We start from the raw sequence: 15,677 nt of genomic DNA, 5'->3' as shown, positions 1-15,677 counted from the left end.
TGGAGAGATTAATAGCAAATAGAATGGGACTCCCCAGTATTCAAGCATGCCAAGTATTCTCGTTGGCTACATGGCTTTTCCTCATGAACACTTTTCAGTCAATGGTCATCTTAAGAATCATTCAGCATCCTCAGACTTGTTTTTCCCAGTACCAAATTAAGAAACTACAACTATAGAATTTTTAAAAATGCTGGTATATAGAGGCTCCCAACTTCTTTATCTGTTTTTTTTTTTTTTTTCTTCTTCTTCCTCTCTGCTTACTCTGAATCTATTGACTTTTCCACTGGAATTAGGATATTCTACTGTTACTAATCTCAAAAGCCAAGTAGAAGTTTTCCTCAAGGCATTTCAGTCAAGAAAAACAAAAAGAGGGCTTTCAAACTATAACAGCTCTGTGGCAACCAATAACCTAGCCTTGTACACCTAAGAGTCATCCTTTCGGAAATGTAAAATTAGGTTTGCCTTGCTAGCAGTTGCTTAGGGTGATATAATACCTAATTAAAAGACTGATAATCTAAAAAGAAAAGGACTAGATAAATGTTTGTAAAAAGTTAGGCTTTCAGATTAAACAAGTCAAAATCTTGAGTTCAGAGCAATAACATAAGTTATCTCTGCCTGGCATAAAAATTTTGCTTTGTTTTTCATGCATAAGCCAGAAAAAGCCAAGGGAGTCGGAGACTGTAAGTACCTTTTTCTAAAACATTTCCCCACTTAGGTTGACTAATTGAGCCAATGAGACTGGCAAACAAAAAAATTAATTATTGCTAAAATTGAAGGCCACTTGTAGATTTTGGTCTTGTGATACGATTTAGCTAGTCCTAGCTAAAATGCAAATATTTGAATGTTTAACCCCTAAACTCATTTGAAACACAAAAAGGGAAGATGCTTTTAAAAAATCTGCCGCAGAAATTGCTTTACCCAAAATTTGGTACCCAGCCTTCATAAAATTACCTATCAGGGCAAATATAACATAGCCACATGAACAGGTCCCATTTTGTCAGACATGTCATTTGAACCCAACTCTCCTTCCATAAACCAGTGCATTGATTTTGAATTCTTGCTATCTGCCTGTAGGTTGGACTAGATCCTGTATTCTCTTAATTTCCTCCAATATTTGGCTATAACTCTCCAAAACCTGCTCTGTTCCTAAAGTCCTTAAACTGAAGCTGGACAACTTAACTTTCAAGGGACAAGTCTCATACCTGATGTACAAGCTGCACAGACAGGTCATGGAACCTGCTGATTCCACACCCAGTGACCTTCAAGCTGCAAACGAGGACAAGAGGTTGATGGCTTTATGTAGTGAACAACTTTTTCCAAGATGATGAGACAAGATTCCCCATCATAATGAGACTCTTGCCCCTCTTACTTTTTCCTTTCTTATGCGTATCTTTTTCTTTACAGAATAGTGTAATTGAAATTTCACAATCAGTAGTTTCTGTTGATAACTTGATAGAATCTGACTCCAGAGCTCCCTTAAGTCATGAAATTAGGAAATATCTGTGCTACTGCTAATACTACATGTTGTATACGGATAAATTCCTCTGGGGAAGTTGAGGCCTGTATACATACAATTTTTTAATAAAATAGGTCACATAATTACAACAGGTCTCACCTAAGTCCCATGTCATTTGATTTATTCAATTGTCTGCCCTTAAGGTGAGGCTCAAAGCTCAAAACTATTATGCAAACTGGAATTACCATATTACTATTAACTTTATTTTCCATTTTCCTTTTACAATTTTGTACTTCTTCCTTGTCAGATTTCTGCTGAAGTACTATTCCTAACAGAACAATGCTGGCCCAGCACTTTGAGAGGATGGCCAAAAGACTACAGAATAGATAAAATTAAATTTAACAATGGACTCCAGGAAGGCTTATCTTGAGAGTAACTCCCTCCAGACCTCCCTTTGTTGTTCAAATATGGCTAAAATGGTTTTGACATTGACCCCTAGTTGCCAATCACTCCCTCCAATGTGGGACCAGATCAGTAACCCAGGACAGGTCCATCCTGGTTAAAGGATGATCAGCAATGATTTCAGAGAGAGATCTTGATCCAAAGGGGGAAATGTGGAAGTTGTCAGAATAAAAATGGAGTCACATGATTTTTTAAAACCCTGAATAATGAAGCCAGGGAAGGCCATGAAGGGAAGGAGGGTTCTCATGCATGAATATCTGAATAAAAAATTCTCACAAAAGACTGCAAAAACCATAATCTTGCATAAAGGCCATCATAATCTTACACACACAAAAAATGTCTGCAAGGACATCTGCCCAGCAACTGCTTGTCCAAACTTGGACTGATACCGCCCGTGTTATTGATCCTTGTAGCTAAGGATAATTATCTCAAAACAATGATATAATCCTCCTCATTTTTTCCTTTAAAAACCTTTGTATTCCTTTACATTCCTGAATACACACAGTTTACTATGGCACACGTATTCCCATTGCAGTGTCTATTCCCGAACATTCTCTTTCAGAGAATCTCCCTCTCTCTTCATTATGTAGAATGACAGCTAGCTAAAAAGGTGAAATATGTGTCACTCATGTGAATGCTCAGACTACCATAGCTGCCCTTATGAGAAAGTTGTCATCATTTTGAGTATCCCATGAGACTTTAAACTGAGCAAGTAACATCCTTCACAGCCCAAGCAACACAATAATGAATGCATTCTCATAGAATATGGTGGGCTTTCCATGAACCCTGTCCTTTGCAAGCCAAGGGAGCCACTGAATGATACTAAAGAACAGCCAACTCACACAGCAACTGAAGAAAGAACATCAAGACAGCCTACTGGTGGGGTAGTACTCTCATCTGACTAGGGCAGTGTGGACACTAAACGCTGCTTTCCAGCACAAGGAAAACATGCCACTGCAGTGCATGCTGGGAAACACTGAGCTGGGTGGGGCTGGAGGCCTCCCTCTCATCCTTTAAGACTGCTCTCTTAGAGGCTTTCCATAACCATCCTAATGGCAGCAACATCCCTGGGCATTCTCTACCCTATTACTTGAATTTTACTTTCTTTGTAGGATTTACCTGCACTTGAAGTTATTGTACTGACTTCTTTACATGTTAACACGTTGTTATGTCTGCAGTCCTCAATCCTGCCCCCAATCCAGCCCTCTCAACACATACTAGCATATGAGTTCACTAGAGGCAGTCACTCAATTTTGTTCATTGCTGGGTCCCCAGTGCCTGCTCTGTTGGAGGGTGAAGTGAGGATTAAGCTGAAATCTAAAGAGATATAGTAATTAAGCAGGTAAAAGGAGAAGAGGGGGGCATCCCAGTAAAAGTGAACAACATGTATAAAGATCCTGCATCAAGAGATTGCAACAAACCTGTAGGAGACAGAGAAGGCACCTGGCCTCAACCTGAAAAAACAAGGGGCAGACAAAGAAGAAGGTGGCCAACCTGTGCTTGACCATGAGGGTTATATCAAGTGATGTTGTCTATATCTTTAAAAATGCTTTACTAATTTTGAAGCAGTGGTAATATGATCAAATTTGCTTTTGAGATGATCACCTTTGCTGGGGTACAGAGAATACGAAGATACTTGTAAATCTGGTGGGAAGCTATATTTGTGGCCCAAGTCAGGAGGGAAGTAAATTGGGCTAAGGGAGTAATTATGGAGACGGAAAGAAGTGAGTATGTTTTTTAAATGTTTAGAAATAAAAAATCAAATAGTAGTCGCAGATGGAGTGAATCGGAAAGATAAAAGGGTGAAAAGTACCACCAAGAATGATTCCTAAGTAACCAAACGCATACAAGATTCTGTAACGATTCTGCTATAGTGGAAAGCTTTCAGGTATGATATAAAATATAGGTCCCATCTGGCCAATACAAATGCCAATCTTGGACAGAAGATTGCAGAAGGTAGCAACCAACCTGGGCCAGAACATGGAGGTCACATGAAGCAATGCTGTCTGTATCTTAAAAAAAAAAAAAAAAAAAAGCTTAAGTAATCAAACTCAAACTCAGACCATGGGAGCAGGGGTTCCCAGCAGTAACAACAAGAAAGAACAGAAGTCCTGCAAGGCAACGAGCTGAGGAAAATGAAGAAATCCTCTTTTTCTTCCTCTCTCTCCTCCAGACACACAGGTCTGGTAGATTCCAATCTAACCTCTTAATGCTGCTTCTTGAGGGATGAAAGTGAGGGGCACGGCTGAAGGTGAAACCCTGACCTGAAGGGTTGTTGGATATAATGAAGAGTGATTAATTATGGTTTTGGGGGGGCCTATATCTCTCTATCCTCGGCTCATCCCTAGGCCATGCTCTGCTTCAGACTTTGAGCTGACAAGGCTGGGGTTTGGCCTGTAGCCTTTCCCTGATATTTACCGGCAAACAGCATAGAAGATACTTACGGGGGAATTCAAGCTCAGAAACCAAGACAGTGAGACATCTGAGCAGCATGACTGACGAGAAACACGACAAAGTGATTTACAGACTGCAGTATAGCAGTGGTATTAGAACAAACAGATGAAGAGTTTAAAATTAACAAAAGAAACATTAAAAAAGACATACAAGAAATCTATGGATTAGCATAAAGAAGATACAGTGACTCTAAACGATGAATCTGATAAAATACCCTCAAAATACGTAAAGTAAAAATGTATAGAACTTCAGGGAGAAATAAACAATTTTACCAAAATAGTGAATAATTTTAACATACCCTTCTCAATTACTGATAGGCCGGTCAGCAAAACCAAGAAAGATACAGAAGATCTGAACAAAACAATGAACAAATTTAACCTACTTCATCAGAGACTAGATCAATGCTTCTCAAACTTTGATACAGATAGGAAATCACTTGATGACCCTGTTAAAATACAGATTCCGGTTCAGTAGGACTGAGGCGGGGCCTGAGATTCTGCACTTCTACAAAGCTCCTAGGTGATACTGATGCTTCTGGTCCATAGATCACACTTTCAGCAAGGTACAAGCCCATAAAACAAACCTCGACAATTTCAATGAATATGTACCATATAGACACCTTCTATGACCACAGTGAATTTCTGTTAAAAATTAATAACAAAAAAATAAAAATTTCATTTTAGAAAATCTGAAACAAATTAATTCATGGATTAGAAATGGTATCATATATAGTTCGTTATAATGAAAGCACTGCAATGTTAAGTTAAAACTTACTGGATTGTTGTGGATGCCATAAAACTGGTATTTCAATGGAAATATATAGCTTTAAATATTTTATTTGTGAACTAATACTCAACTTATAAAAGTAAAAGGAACAACAGAAAAAATCCAAGAAAGTAAAAGAAAATGGGTAATAAAAATTACGGTGGAAATTCAACAACAACAAAACACAATAAAAAGAACAATTTTCAAAGCAAAGTTGGTTTCTTTTAAAAAAGAAATCAAAGTAGTTAAACTTCTAGCAAGATAACCAAATAATAAGAGCAAAGGTACATATAGATAATATTGTGAATGAAAAAGACACAACCACAAATACAGCAGAAATGAATATGATGGCAAGACAACTACTTCAAAATAGACTAAAAGACATTGTAAAAGTGATAAAAGATATTAGAGAACAATATAAATCAGATTTAGCAAACGTCATGGATGATGTAACAGAACTCAGGAAAGAAATAGATATAAAACAAAAAATAAATTCAAAATTGAAGACTAAACTGGAAGTAGTTACCACAGGAAAAAAAACACAACAGATAATTTCTTAAGCGAATAGGAGGTAAAGGGAGAAAAAAATTTTTAAACAAACTAAATGAAGCGATAAAAGTAATCAAGAGAAAGTAACAAATATTAAAGATCAGAAAAAAAGGTTCAATATAGAGTTAGCAGGAATTCCTGAAAAAGAAAACCAAAGGAAGGTGGCCAAATACCAAAAACGATAATTCAAAAAATTTCCTGAATTAAAAAAATATTTGATAACACATATTGAAAGAATGTACCATATTACTGAACACATCAACCTAGCACAGCCAACACCAAGACAAAGGTTTTAAAGAAAAAGAAAAAAATTTTTTGGGCATCTAGGCAAAAAAACCAAGTGACTTCTAATGGGGAAAAAAATAGATTACCATTATTACTAGGTTTTTCATGAGCCTTGCTGTATGCCAGAAAAAAAAAAAAATGCAACAATAAAATTTATGATACTCAAGGAAGAAAATGTAAGCTAAAAATTTTATATCTATTCAAACTGACCATTAAATACAAAGACCAGAGTAAAACTTTGATTGACATTCAAAAATTCAGGGGACTGTTGTTTCTATAAGCACTTTCTGAAGAAAGTACTAGGGAATAAATTTCAGATAATCAAAATGGCCGGAGAAATATTTGCATAAGCTCTAATGGTGAACATTAAACATATATAGTTACTTGTGGACTTACAAGATGCAGCAAGATTTAAAAGGGAGATGATATAACAGGTAATATCTACGTGCTATGCGTAGAACATCAAGGTGCCCTGCATTTGCATATTAAAAAGGTAGGGTGGGAGGGCCATTTTTTTCCTCGGGTACGTGAATGACATGCCTGGTCAAACCAATCCCCTCAGCCCTATGCAAATCAGAAACCAACTCCTCCAGCCTCCTCATATAAGCAGCCACTTTTCCACTGCACAGGGGGTTTTCTCTTTGTTCAAATCCCTCCTCCCTCTGTCTCTGTATGGGGGAGCTGTTTCCTTCTTCCTTCTTTCTTGCCTATTAAACTTTTCTCTCCGTAAAACCACTCCACACGTGTCTGTGTGGTTTTATGCAAACCGGCTCGAAATGAAGAACCGGGATGTTCCTCCAGTCACTGGAGCCGTATCAGTAGTACCAAAAATATACAAGGGAAAAATAGTATACAAGGGAAACATTTAAAACTTTATGAAATGATTTTAACAGAGGCCTAAAGAAATATAAAAATATACCATGTCCATGCACAGGAAGATTTAGTAACATAGAGATATTGATCTCTCCAAATTGTATTTATAGATTAAGTGCAAATCCAGTGAAAAGCCCAGCAGGGGTTTTCATAGAATTTGGTAAATTAATTATCAATTTTACACAAAAGAGTATGGCACCAAGAATAGTGAGGATATTTCTGAAAAAGAATAGGGTGAGAGACTTATCCTACCTGATGTCAAGACTAATCTGAAACTTTAAGTAAGTTAGTGTAATACTAGTGCAGGAATAAACAGACCAATCAGTGGAATTAAGAATCCAGAACTCTCTTATGCTTTCATAACAGTGAAAGAGGTGGCATGTCAGATCATTAGCGAAGGAAGAGTTATTTGATAAACAGTTATGGAAAAATGGTTACCAAACAAAAATTCAGTGTCATAACCCTATCTCACTTAATATAAAAAAAATCAATCCCGGATGGATTTGGAATTTGTCTTCTTAAAAACCTTTAAACTTCTTACTAAAAACTTATAGGTGACTACCCTTCTGATCCTGGGGTAGGAATGATCTCTTTAAAATATTTTTATAAAATTATCTGCTTTAAAAATGATAAACTTTTGTTCATCAACTGACATATAAAAGAAAGTGAGTTACGAATTGGGATAAGATATTAGCAGTATAGAAATGAACAACAAATCAGTATCAGGAATATACGAATCCTCTTACCAACAAAAAATGTGTAAATTGCATGAGTAAGCTTTTCATAAAAGAGAAAACAGATGTGGGCAAAACACTCATAAGATTCAATCTCAAGACTATCATGAAATACCATTTTATAGCCATTTAATTGGCAAAAATAAAAAAAAAATGTGCCAATACCAACTTGCTAAGAATATGTGAATCTATAGGGTGGGAGTATAACTGGTACTACTCCCTTGAAAAATAATTTGACCTTATCCTATAAGTTGAACATATTCTATATCTGATCCAATGCTTAAGCATTATAAGCAAGAAAAACAATTGCAGATGTGTACTGGACACACGTATAAAAACATTCATATTAACATGTACCCAAGAGCAAAAACCTTGATACAACCTGCAAATCCATCAAAGGAGATGCACAAATAAAATATTTAATAGTTACACAATGAAATACTACACAGCAGTAAAAGTGAACGGACTACAGCGACACTAAACAATATGGGCAAATATTAGCAATTTAGTATTATATAAACATAATTACTGAATTATTACACACAGCTTGATATTCTTTCTATGCATTAAAACCAAACAAAATAAAGGCATTTTTACCATTACATAAGAAATGAGAATACACATGCACACAATTTAAAGTGATAATTATCTTGGTGGAAGGAGCGGGGGTGAGGGCATGATAGGATGAGATATGATAGAAGTTATTGTTAGAGTCCTAGTTTTCAAGTGGGGTAGTAAGCTCATTGGTGCTCGTGACATTATTAAAACAAACAAATAACAGGGGATGCGTGCATCCATGAGGAGAAACGTGGCATCAACAACAGGTATAAATTCTAACTCTCACATCGGCTGTGAATGAGGCAAAGATCTACAGCACATTTACTTGATGACACAGTCTGTCAAACAAAGACATGTCAGTAGCCACGGTGAGCTGTCACAACTCTAGTCTCACCTCGATGAGTCAGGTTAAAAAGGATATTGACACTTCTCTTCCTTAAGTAATTTTCAGCTATGAGTGTGAAGTTATACGTTTCTTGTGAGTCTTGAGTTATTTGCCAATTACACCAGTTTTTGTGTGTACAAAGTTTCTTTTCCCCAGAAAATCTTAAAAAACAAAACAAAATAATACATTACAAGGTTTTTATTTTCGTCAAAGCAAATGTATCCCTTATCCCTCAGGGCATACTCAGTGACTGTCAAACTATGTTCCCCATAATGGCATTGATCCATCACCAACAAATACCAATAATGAAAATATTGTTTCTACAAATTTGATATATGTGCTGAAACGTCTTAACATGAATCACTGGCTTCCCATGGGTGGTGAGAACATCCCTTAATTTACTTGGAATATTCCTAAAAAGTCAGAAATTGGGTAGACCCAGATTATCAGATATGACTATTTTTACGTTAAGGTATACATTAACTGTCTTTCTTACCATGCTATGCTAAATGTTCCTTTTTAAAAAACCTCAAGTAGAAAGTATTAGACACTTGTCATCACTTAAAGGTTTCCTCTTGACCTTGGCAGGTGGTTCTGAAATACTTGTTCAAATTTCCTGCAACATCTAAATGTAGATTTTGCCATGTGGTCACAAGCACCTCAAACAAGGAAGAACTTTTCAATAATGTAACCAGAGCCAACTTACGATTCAAATAAAGTGTAGCTTTGGGAAGGTTGTTTAGACCACCCCAAGGCAGTGTCCGTCCCAGGATCCCAAGTACAGTGCAAAGTCTTGAAGTCCTGGGTTTCACAAGAAAAGTCCTTGGGCTCCTCAAGTACTTCTGTCCATACAAAGGAAAACATACCTAGTTAAATCTTTTTATTGGAAGATAAGCCAGATGGAAAGCTCTGTTTAGAGTCTGAAGCCACAGAGTTACTCTGAACAATGAAGGGGTGACTGAGGTGGAAGGCTACCTATCATCAACAGCCTCTAAAAGTCACTTTTCAGGGGTCACCTCATCTTGGCCCCTTCCCCTTCCTGCCCTTGTGATTTTCTGAGATGTCAAGGGCATGGATGGTCCATGTCATGCAAGTGGTTGATGCTGTATCCATCTGACAAGGGTTGTATCCCCAGTGCCTGCCAGTGTTTCATTTTGGTTGCTGTGGCTCACAGAATGCTTTGGGGATGCGAGAGAATCAGTCAGATTTGTGAACCTGCTAAATTCAACAGGCGGGAGCTGCGTGTTTGGGGAATGGCGAAGCACCTCCGAATCCCCAGAGTTACTGCTGCCTCTTGTGGCCATGCTAAGGGGACACAGATGAACCAGGCATCCAGGAGACTGGAGACTTCCTTTGGCAAGGGAGGCAGGGAGGGAGATGTTCCCTACTGTGCAGGGGAAGGAGATGCTCAAAACAAAATAAAGGAAGTCACTAGTTGTGCACACACAGATCTATATAAAAATCAAAATGTTCCCACTCCACTAATATATCCAATGGAACCAATTTACTGCACAGTTAAGAACAGGAATGGCCTCCATTTGCTGATCTCCTACTGCACACAGTTATTACTGTGGCCAGGCGCTACCCACATTCATTAATCCTCACAATCACCATCACTGTCCTCATTTTACAAAGGAGGAAACTGGCTCAGAGAGGCTAGGAAACTTGGCCAAGATGACACACCCAGCCAGGGAAAGAAAATTAAAACCCAGATCTCCTGGGCTAAAACCCTGGCTGACTCCTTGGTTGTCCAATCTATAGCCCCTACCCTCCCTCTGTGAGCCCAAAGTAATTCCAGCATGGGTGGGCAAAAAAAGGTATTTTCCCAGTGGTCCAGGTCATGACCTGAACTGTCTCTATCTAATACTATTGATCTCTAGGAATACAACTCTCAGGAAGGACAAGAAAACAACAGGAAATCCTGGAAACATTACTAAAGGTCAACTTCAGAGCCTTTCCTAGAAAACTTGGGAAACAAAAGAAAATCAAGATCGTGGGTGGAAGTGTTTGTCTTCTAGTAAAGGAGATTTAATCTATTCCCCAGGAAATGAGAAGAAAGGGCCACAGAGAATTTGCACACTTACTTGAGACAAAGAGAACGATGCCTTCTATGCCTTTACTGACATTTCCTTGACTCGCCTCACAATAGATATTTGTCCCTCTATTCCTAATGAAAGGCACACTATTCAAGTTGAATGCAGTTACATGTGGATCAAGTTGTTCTCCATGAATCTGTTTCCCTTCCAAATAACAGGATACATTATTTTGAATGTTCCTAGAAACATAACAAATGGTAACATTGGAGCCTTCTTCCACCAGCTTATCTTTAGGGAAAACGAACAATATACCCCTTCCAAGAGAATCTTGTACTGCAAGAAAAAAAAAAAAATAGCCAAGTTAGAATCGCACTCAAAATCCAAGCCTCTTAAAACAAGTTATCCATTTGTCTTCAGCAGATAACTTTAGCTTTTTCTACCTTCTGGAGAAAATAGCAACCTAAATTTCTCTGCCAAATCTCTACCCTTTGGTGAATGCAAGACAATCCTTTCCACCATTGTTCCTATTGTTACACTGATACCACTGCTGTTGCTCTTACTGCCACAGACAGCACATTACTATTATCACCTGAAGATTGCGTGATTGCTATTGCTGGGTTATTATAACTGCTTTCTATCAAGTCCCAGCCCTGCCCGAGGCCATGTTAAGTGTGTACGTACAGAATCTCATGTCGTTCTTAGTACCTTATAACAAGGGGTCAGGTAGGACTTAGCCAAAGTTTGCTCAGTTAGAAAGTGGCAAAGCCACATTCAGAATGGCAAGGTCTATACAGCTCCCAAATCCCTCATAATCTCTTCATTATACTGGAGATCATATCTCTTCCTACCTTCTCAGAAATGCCAGTCCCTCAAGTGTGAGGGGTCTTTTAAAAGTTCATTTTTTTAAAGCTTTTTAAAAATCCAACCTTCAAGCGATTCTCGTGCCTCAGCCTCCAGAGTAGCTGGGACTACAGGCATGTGCCACCACACCCGGTTGATTTTGTGTATTTTTAGTAGAACTAGGGCTTCGTCATGTTGTGCAGGCTGGTCTCGAACTCCTGAGCTCAGGCAATCCGCCTGCCTCGGCCTCCCAAAGTACTAGGATTACAGATGTGAGCCATGGCACCCAACCACTTACTATCTTTTTAATATCTTTCCCTGCGGATGTGTACTCCTTTCCATAGTAGGATATAATGGTTAAGCACATGACCTCTGGAGTTAGACTGTCTGGGTTGGAATTCCAGCTCCAACACTTAGTGGCATGGTGACCTTGCATGGCTTCTTTAACCTCTTAGTGCCTCAGTTTCCTTTTCTGTGAAGCGAGGACAAGAAGTCCTTTTATAGGACTGATATGAGAACTAAATATGTATAGTACTTTAAAAAGTGACTAGGTCATAGATTTAATTCAATTATTATTATCTCATTATTATTATTAGTTTAATTGGAGCAAAAGAAACTGACAAAACCCACTCTAAATTTTAATTACAACAAAATTAAATTATCAGTATTAAAGAATATTTAAAATATATTTATCCATAATCTCATCTTCACCACTTTCATTTATCCATATTCCGCCTCCCCGCCCTTCAAGTCCCGACTAGATTGGTGGGGATTACAATTTGAGCCCACCATCTGTTGTTTTTTGGTGTGTGTGTGAGAGACAGAATCTCGCTCTGTGGCCCAGGCTGGAGTGCAGTGGTGAGACCTAGGCTCACTGCAACCTCTGCCTCATGGGTTCAAGCAACTCTCCTGCCTCAGTCTCCAGAATAGCTGGGACTACAGGCGCCCATCACCATGCCCAGCTAATTTTTGTATTTTTAGTAGAGACAGGATTTCACCATGTTTCCCAGGCTGGTCTTGAACTCCTGACCTCAAGTGATCCACCCGCCTTGGTCTCCTAAAGTGCTGGGATTACAGGCGTGAGCCACCATGCCCGGCCCTGTTTTTGCAAATAAAGTTCTATCAACAAAGCCCTCTCATTGGTTTACACACTATGGCTGCTTTCACACTGCAGCAGCAGAGTTGAATAGTCAAAACGGAGACTGTATGCTCTGAAAAGCTTATAGTATCTCTTACCTGTCCCTTCATAGAAAAAGGTTCCCAAACTCTACTCTAGATGCATACACATTTTGTGTTGCTCAAATAAATACATATTTACAATTTATGTCTTGCTTTGTTCACTTAACATTTATAATACACACACTTTACATGTTTTGAAAACAAATACAAAATTGCCTGAATCTGCACAACTATCTCAATGAGTAAGCTCAGAAGTAAGACTTCAGACTATATCTTCCAGTGCCAAGTTTCACACCTGTGTTTTTTAGTTCCCATAGGAGCCAAAAGAAAATAATGTCAGTGTCTACCCAGGGTTCCTCAAAGGAGATTTCCACTATTTGACTATTGCTCCTCATTAAAAAATATATTAACCCTTTTCACTGTTGTAACCATCTCACTTCTTACCACTGACTTCCTCCCAGGAACTCCAGTTGCTCCAGAAATTTGGCTCAGGGAAACTGGCATCATCCATCACACTCTTCATTCTTACAAAGTGTGTGGCACATTCCAAAGGGAGTTCTGATTCCCAGCTCCAATGCAGAACCTGGTTCCACTTCACAGTGGTGCTGTAATTCCCCTAAAAGCAAAGAGGAGAAAATTGGAAACACATAGCCATCTTGTCCTATAAAATAGCTTGACTTGACTTATCCCAAAGCACAAACCTAAGACCCCAGTGCAGGTCTACAATATGTACCAGTGAAGTCCATTTCTGCTAGTCAATTCCCCATGTTCTGATGCCTCACATGGGAGCCAGCTATGACCTCCTGCCTTTTGAAAACTCAGCTTCCAATCCCTATGGTCTTCCAATTCCAGGGGACTCACGTGGAACAACTGGGAGAGAAGACAGAGGCTACTCAGGTCTTGGGGGAACAGATCAGAGACAGAAGGTGTTCACTATGCCAGTCCCAGAGAATCTGCTAAGAAAGTTCTTGAAAAGTAGAGAATTAACACAGTCATCCTTTTTGAAAAAAATTGTTTTTAAAAAATATTTGTCTTTGGTAAGGTTTAGATTAGGATGGTCAAATCTCAGTCAAGAAAGCAGTCTTTCATGGCACAGCAGAAGTTCCATTTTCTCTCGGAAGTTGACAGATGGCTCTCTGAGTCTCCCTTGGTTTTCTGTCTCTTGTCCTTTCAGATATGGTGGCCACATAGACCACACTCCATCTCTTGGGCTCCATCTGTCAGACTCTTAGGTCCTGAAGATGTCAATGACACAAAATGTCTTACACTGTTCTCTAGGAAGTTTGTCTAAGTTGAACTGTAATTTGGGCTTTTGACACAGCCTTTAGCCTTCATCTTTCTGAGATGCTGGTGTTTCCATTCTCTAATTCCACAGGCTTCAATGGTTCCTTTACACCTTGCCCTGTCATGCAAGGCCTTTTATAATCTGGCTCCAACCCAGCAGTCCCTTGCAGGAATCATCACTCCAGACACAGCGCTTCCTCCACCCTTCTGGATATGCCTTATGATGTCAGACCTGTCTTTGCTCAGGCAGTGTCTTTGGTTTGGTGTCTTCCACTCCCTGCTGTATGCGGATCTGCCCTGTTCTTCAAGCCCAGGTTATGCCCCTTCTCCTTCGTGAAGCCTTTCTTGCTCTTTCATCTGCATTCCTCTTGTCTCCACCCCTTCTGAGGCCCTCCTATATACTGTGGCTAGCTGTTGGTATATCAGCTGTGACTTTAGCATGGTCCTGAGGGAGCAGGAACCACGCTGTCTTCTTCACGTGCCCCATAGCTCCAGGTCTCCTCAGTGTGCCTCCTCCAAGACCCCTGTTTCCTGCCCCACAGCTGCAAGGTGGAGACGACACACACTTGACACTTCCTGGGGGAACCTGAGCTCGAGTCTGCATCCATGTTTCTACGGGAGAAAAATAAGTCCTCAGTGAAGGGGATGGGACAAGTCACATGTCACACACTGCTTGGAGTTAGCAACTCGGAGGCCTTCTTCTATTTATGTCTGCCCCCTGTTCAGGTCACAAACTTGAACCAGTAACCCTGACAGAATTAAACCCAGGCCTGGGCTGAGAACATCCCACCCAGGGGGCATTTAATTGTGGGCTTTCTTTTTCACTCTCTGCAGACGGTGGTTTTTTAAATGTTTATATTTGATTTCCCATTTATTGCACTACTTTATTCCTAGATCACAAAATATGTTCCTTTAACAAGTTGTGAGGTCCTGACCCATGAAACTCTCACTATTTAACATGAGCAATGTCAAGTACATTTTGCTTAAATACTTTTAAAATTCAAGAGCAAATATCCCAGGACTTTGGGAGGCCAAGGCAGGCAGATCATGAGGTCAGGAGTTTGAGACCGGTCTGACCAACATGGTAAAACCCCATCTCTACTAAAAATACAAAAATTAGCCAGGTGTGGTAGTGCGCACCTAGAATCCCAGCAACTCAGGATGCTGAGGCAGGAGAATCTCTTGAACCTGGGAGGCGGAGATTGCAGTGAGCTGGGATTGCGCCACTGCACTCCAGCCTAGGCAACAGAGTGAGACTCCATCTCAAAAAAAAGAGCAAATATTTCCTCTCTTCCCCCCGACCCCTGCTAGAAGGAAGTACATCAACCTCACTCTAATGCCAACAAGTCACAGACTGAATTTTACCTTCCTTCTCTCCCTCAAACGCAGCTGCTTCTCACCCACACCTCTGCTTGGCTGGACCCCACAGCTCACTTCTCTCACCTGCATCTCTGCTTTGGCTGGACCCCACAGCCGCTTCTCTTACCTACATCTCTGCTTTGGCTGAACCCACAGCTCGCTTCCTAGTGGCCATACATCCCTTTCCCCAGTTCCCCACCACACTCTGCTGTGCGGCTATTCAAATCAGAGCTTGCCACTTCCTTTGTTCTTATTGCCCTTGGGATAAAAAAACAAAACCTGAGCATGCACCTCATGGTCCTGTGCATCAAGGCCTGCGCCCCCATCCCCATGTGCTCAGGGATCCAGCACCACAGCCGGCTTTCAGGCCTGGAAATTTCCTAGCCCCTTCTCTCAGGGCCTCTGCTCATGCCTGTTGGGTCTGCTCAGAGCACTCTTTTCTATTCTACTTGCGAAAT

General features: G+C 39.8%; 1 protein-coding gene across 10 annotated transcripts in view; it reads right to left on the bottom strand.

Annotated features, from left to right (window-relative positions):
* The window catches only part of OSMR (oncostatin M receptor), a 95,243-nt gene that overhangs the window by 46,557 nt on the left and 33,009 nt on the right, over positions 1–15,677 (bottom strand). For 6 of the 10 annotated variants that reach the window (XM_010367657.2, XM_030926797.1, XM_010367658.2 and 3 more), the window contains 4 exons: positions 13,021–13,192; positions 10,606–10,890; positions 9,228–9,363; positions 8,531–8,682 (listed from right to left, as the gene is read on the bottom strand). In XM_010367657.2, the coding sequence (XP_010365959.1) occupies positions 8,531–8,682; positions 9,228–9,363; positions 10,606–10,890; positions 13,021–13,192 (745 nt within the window). The other 4 variants (XM_030926798.1, XM_030926800.1, XM_030926799.1 and 1 more) reach the window with 4 other exon arrangements.

This window comes from Rhinopithecus roxellana, chromosome 3 (genome assembly GCF_007565055.1).
Source record: "Rhinopithecus roxellana isolate Shanxi Qingling chromosome 3, ASM756505v1, whole genome shotgun sequence".
Classification (NCBI taxonomy): Eukaryota; Metazoa; Chordata; class Mammalia; order Primates; family Cercopithecidae; genus Rhinopithecus; species Rhinopithecus roxellana.
This window is presented reverse-complemented; position numbering and strand designations above follow the sequence as displayed.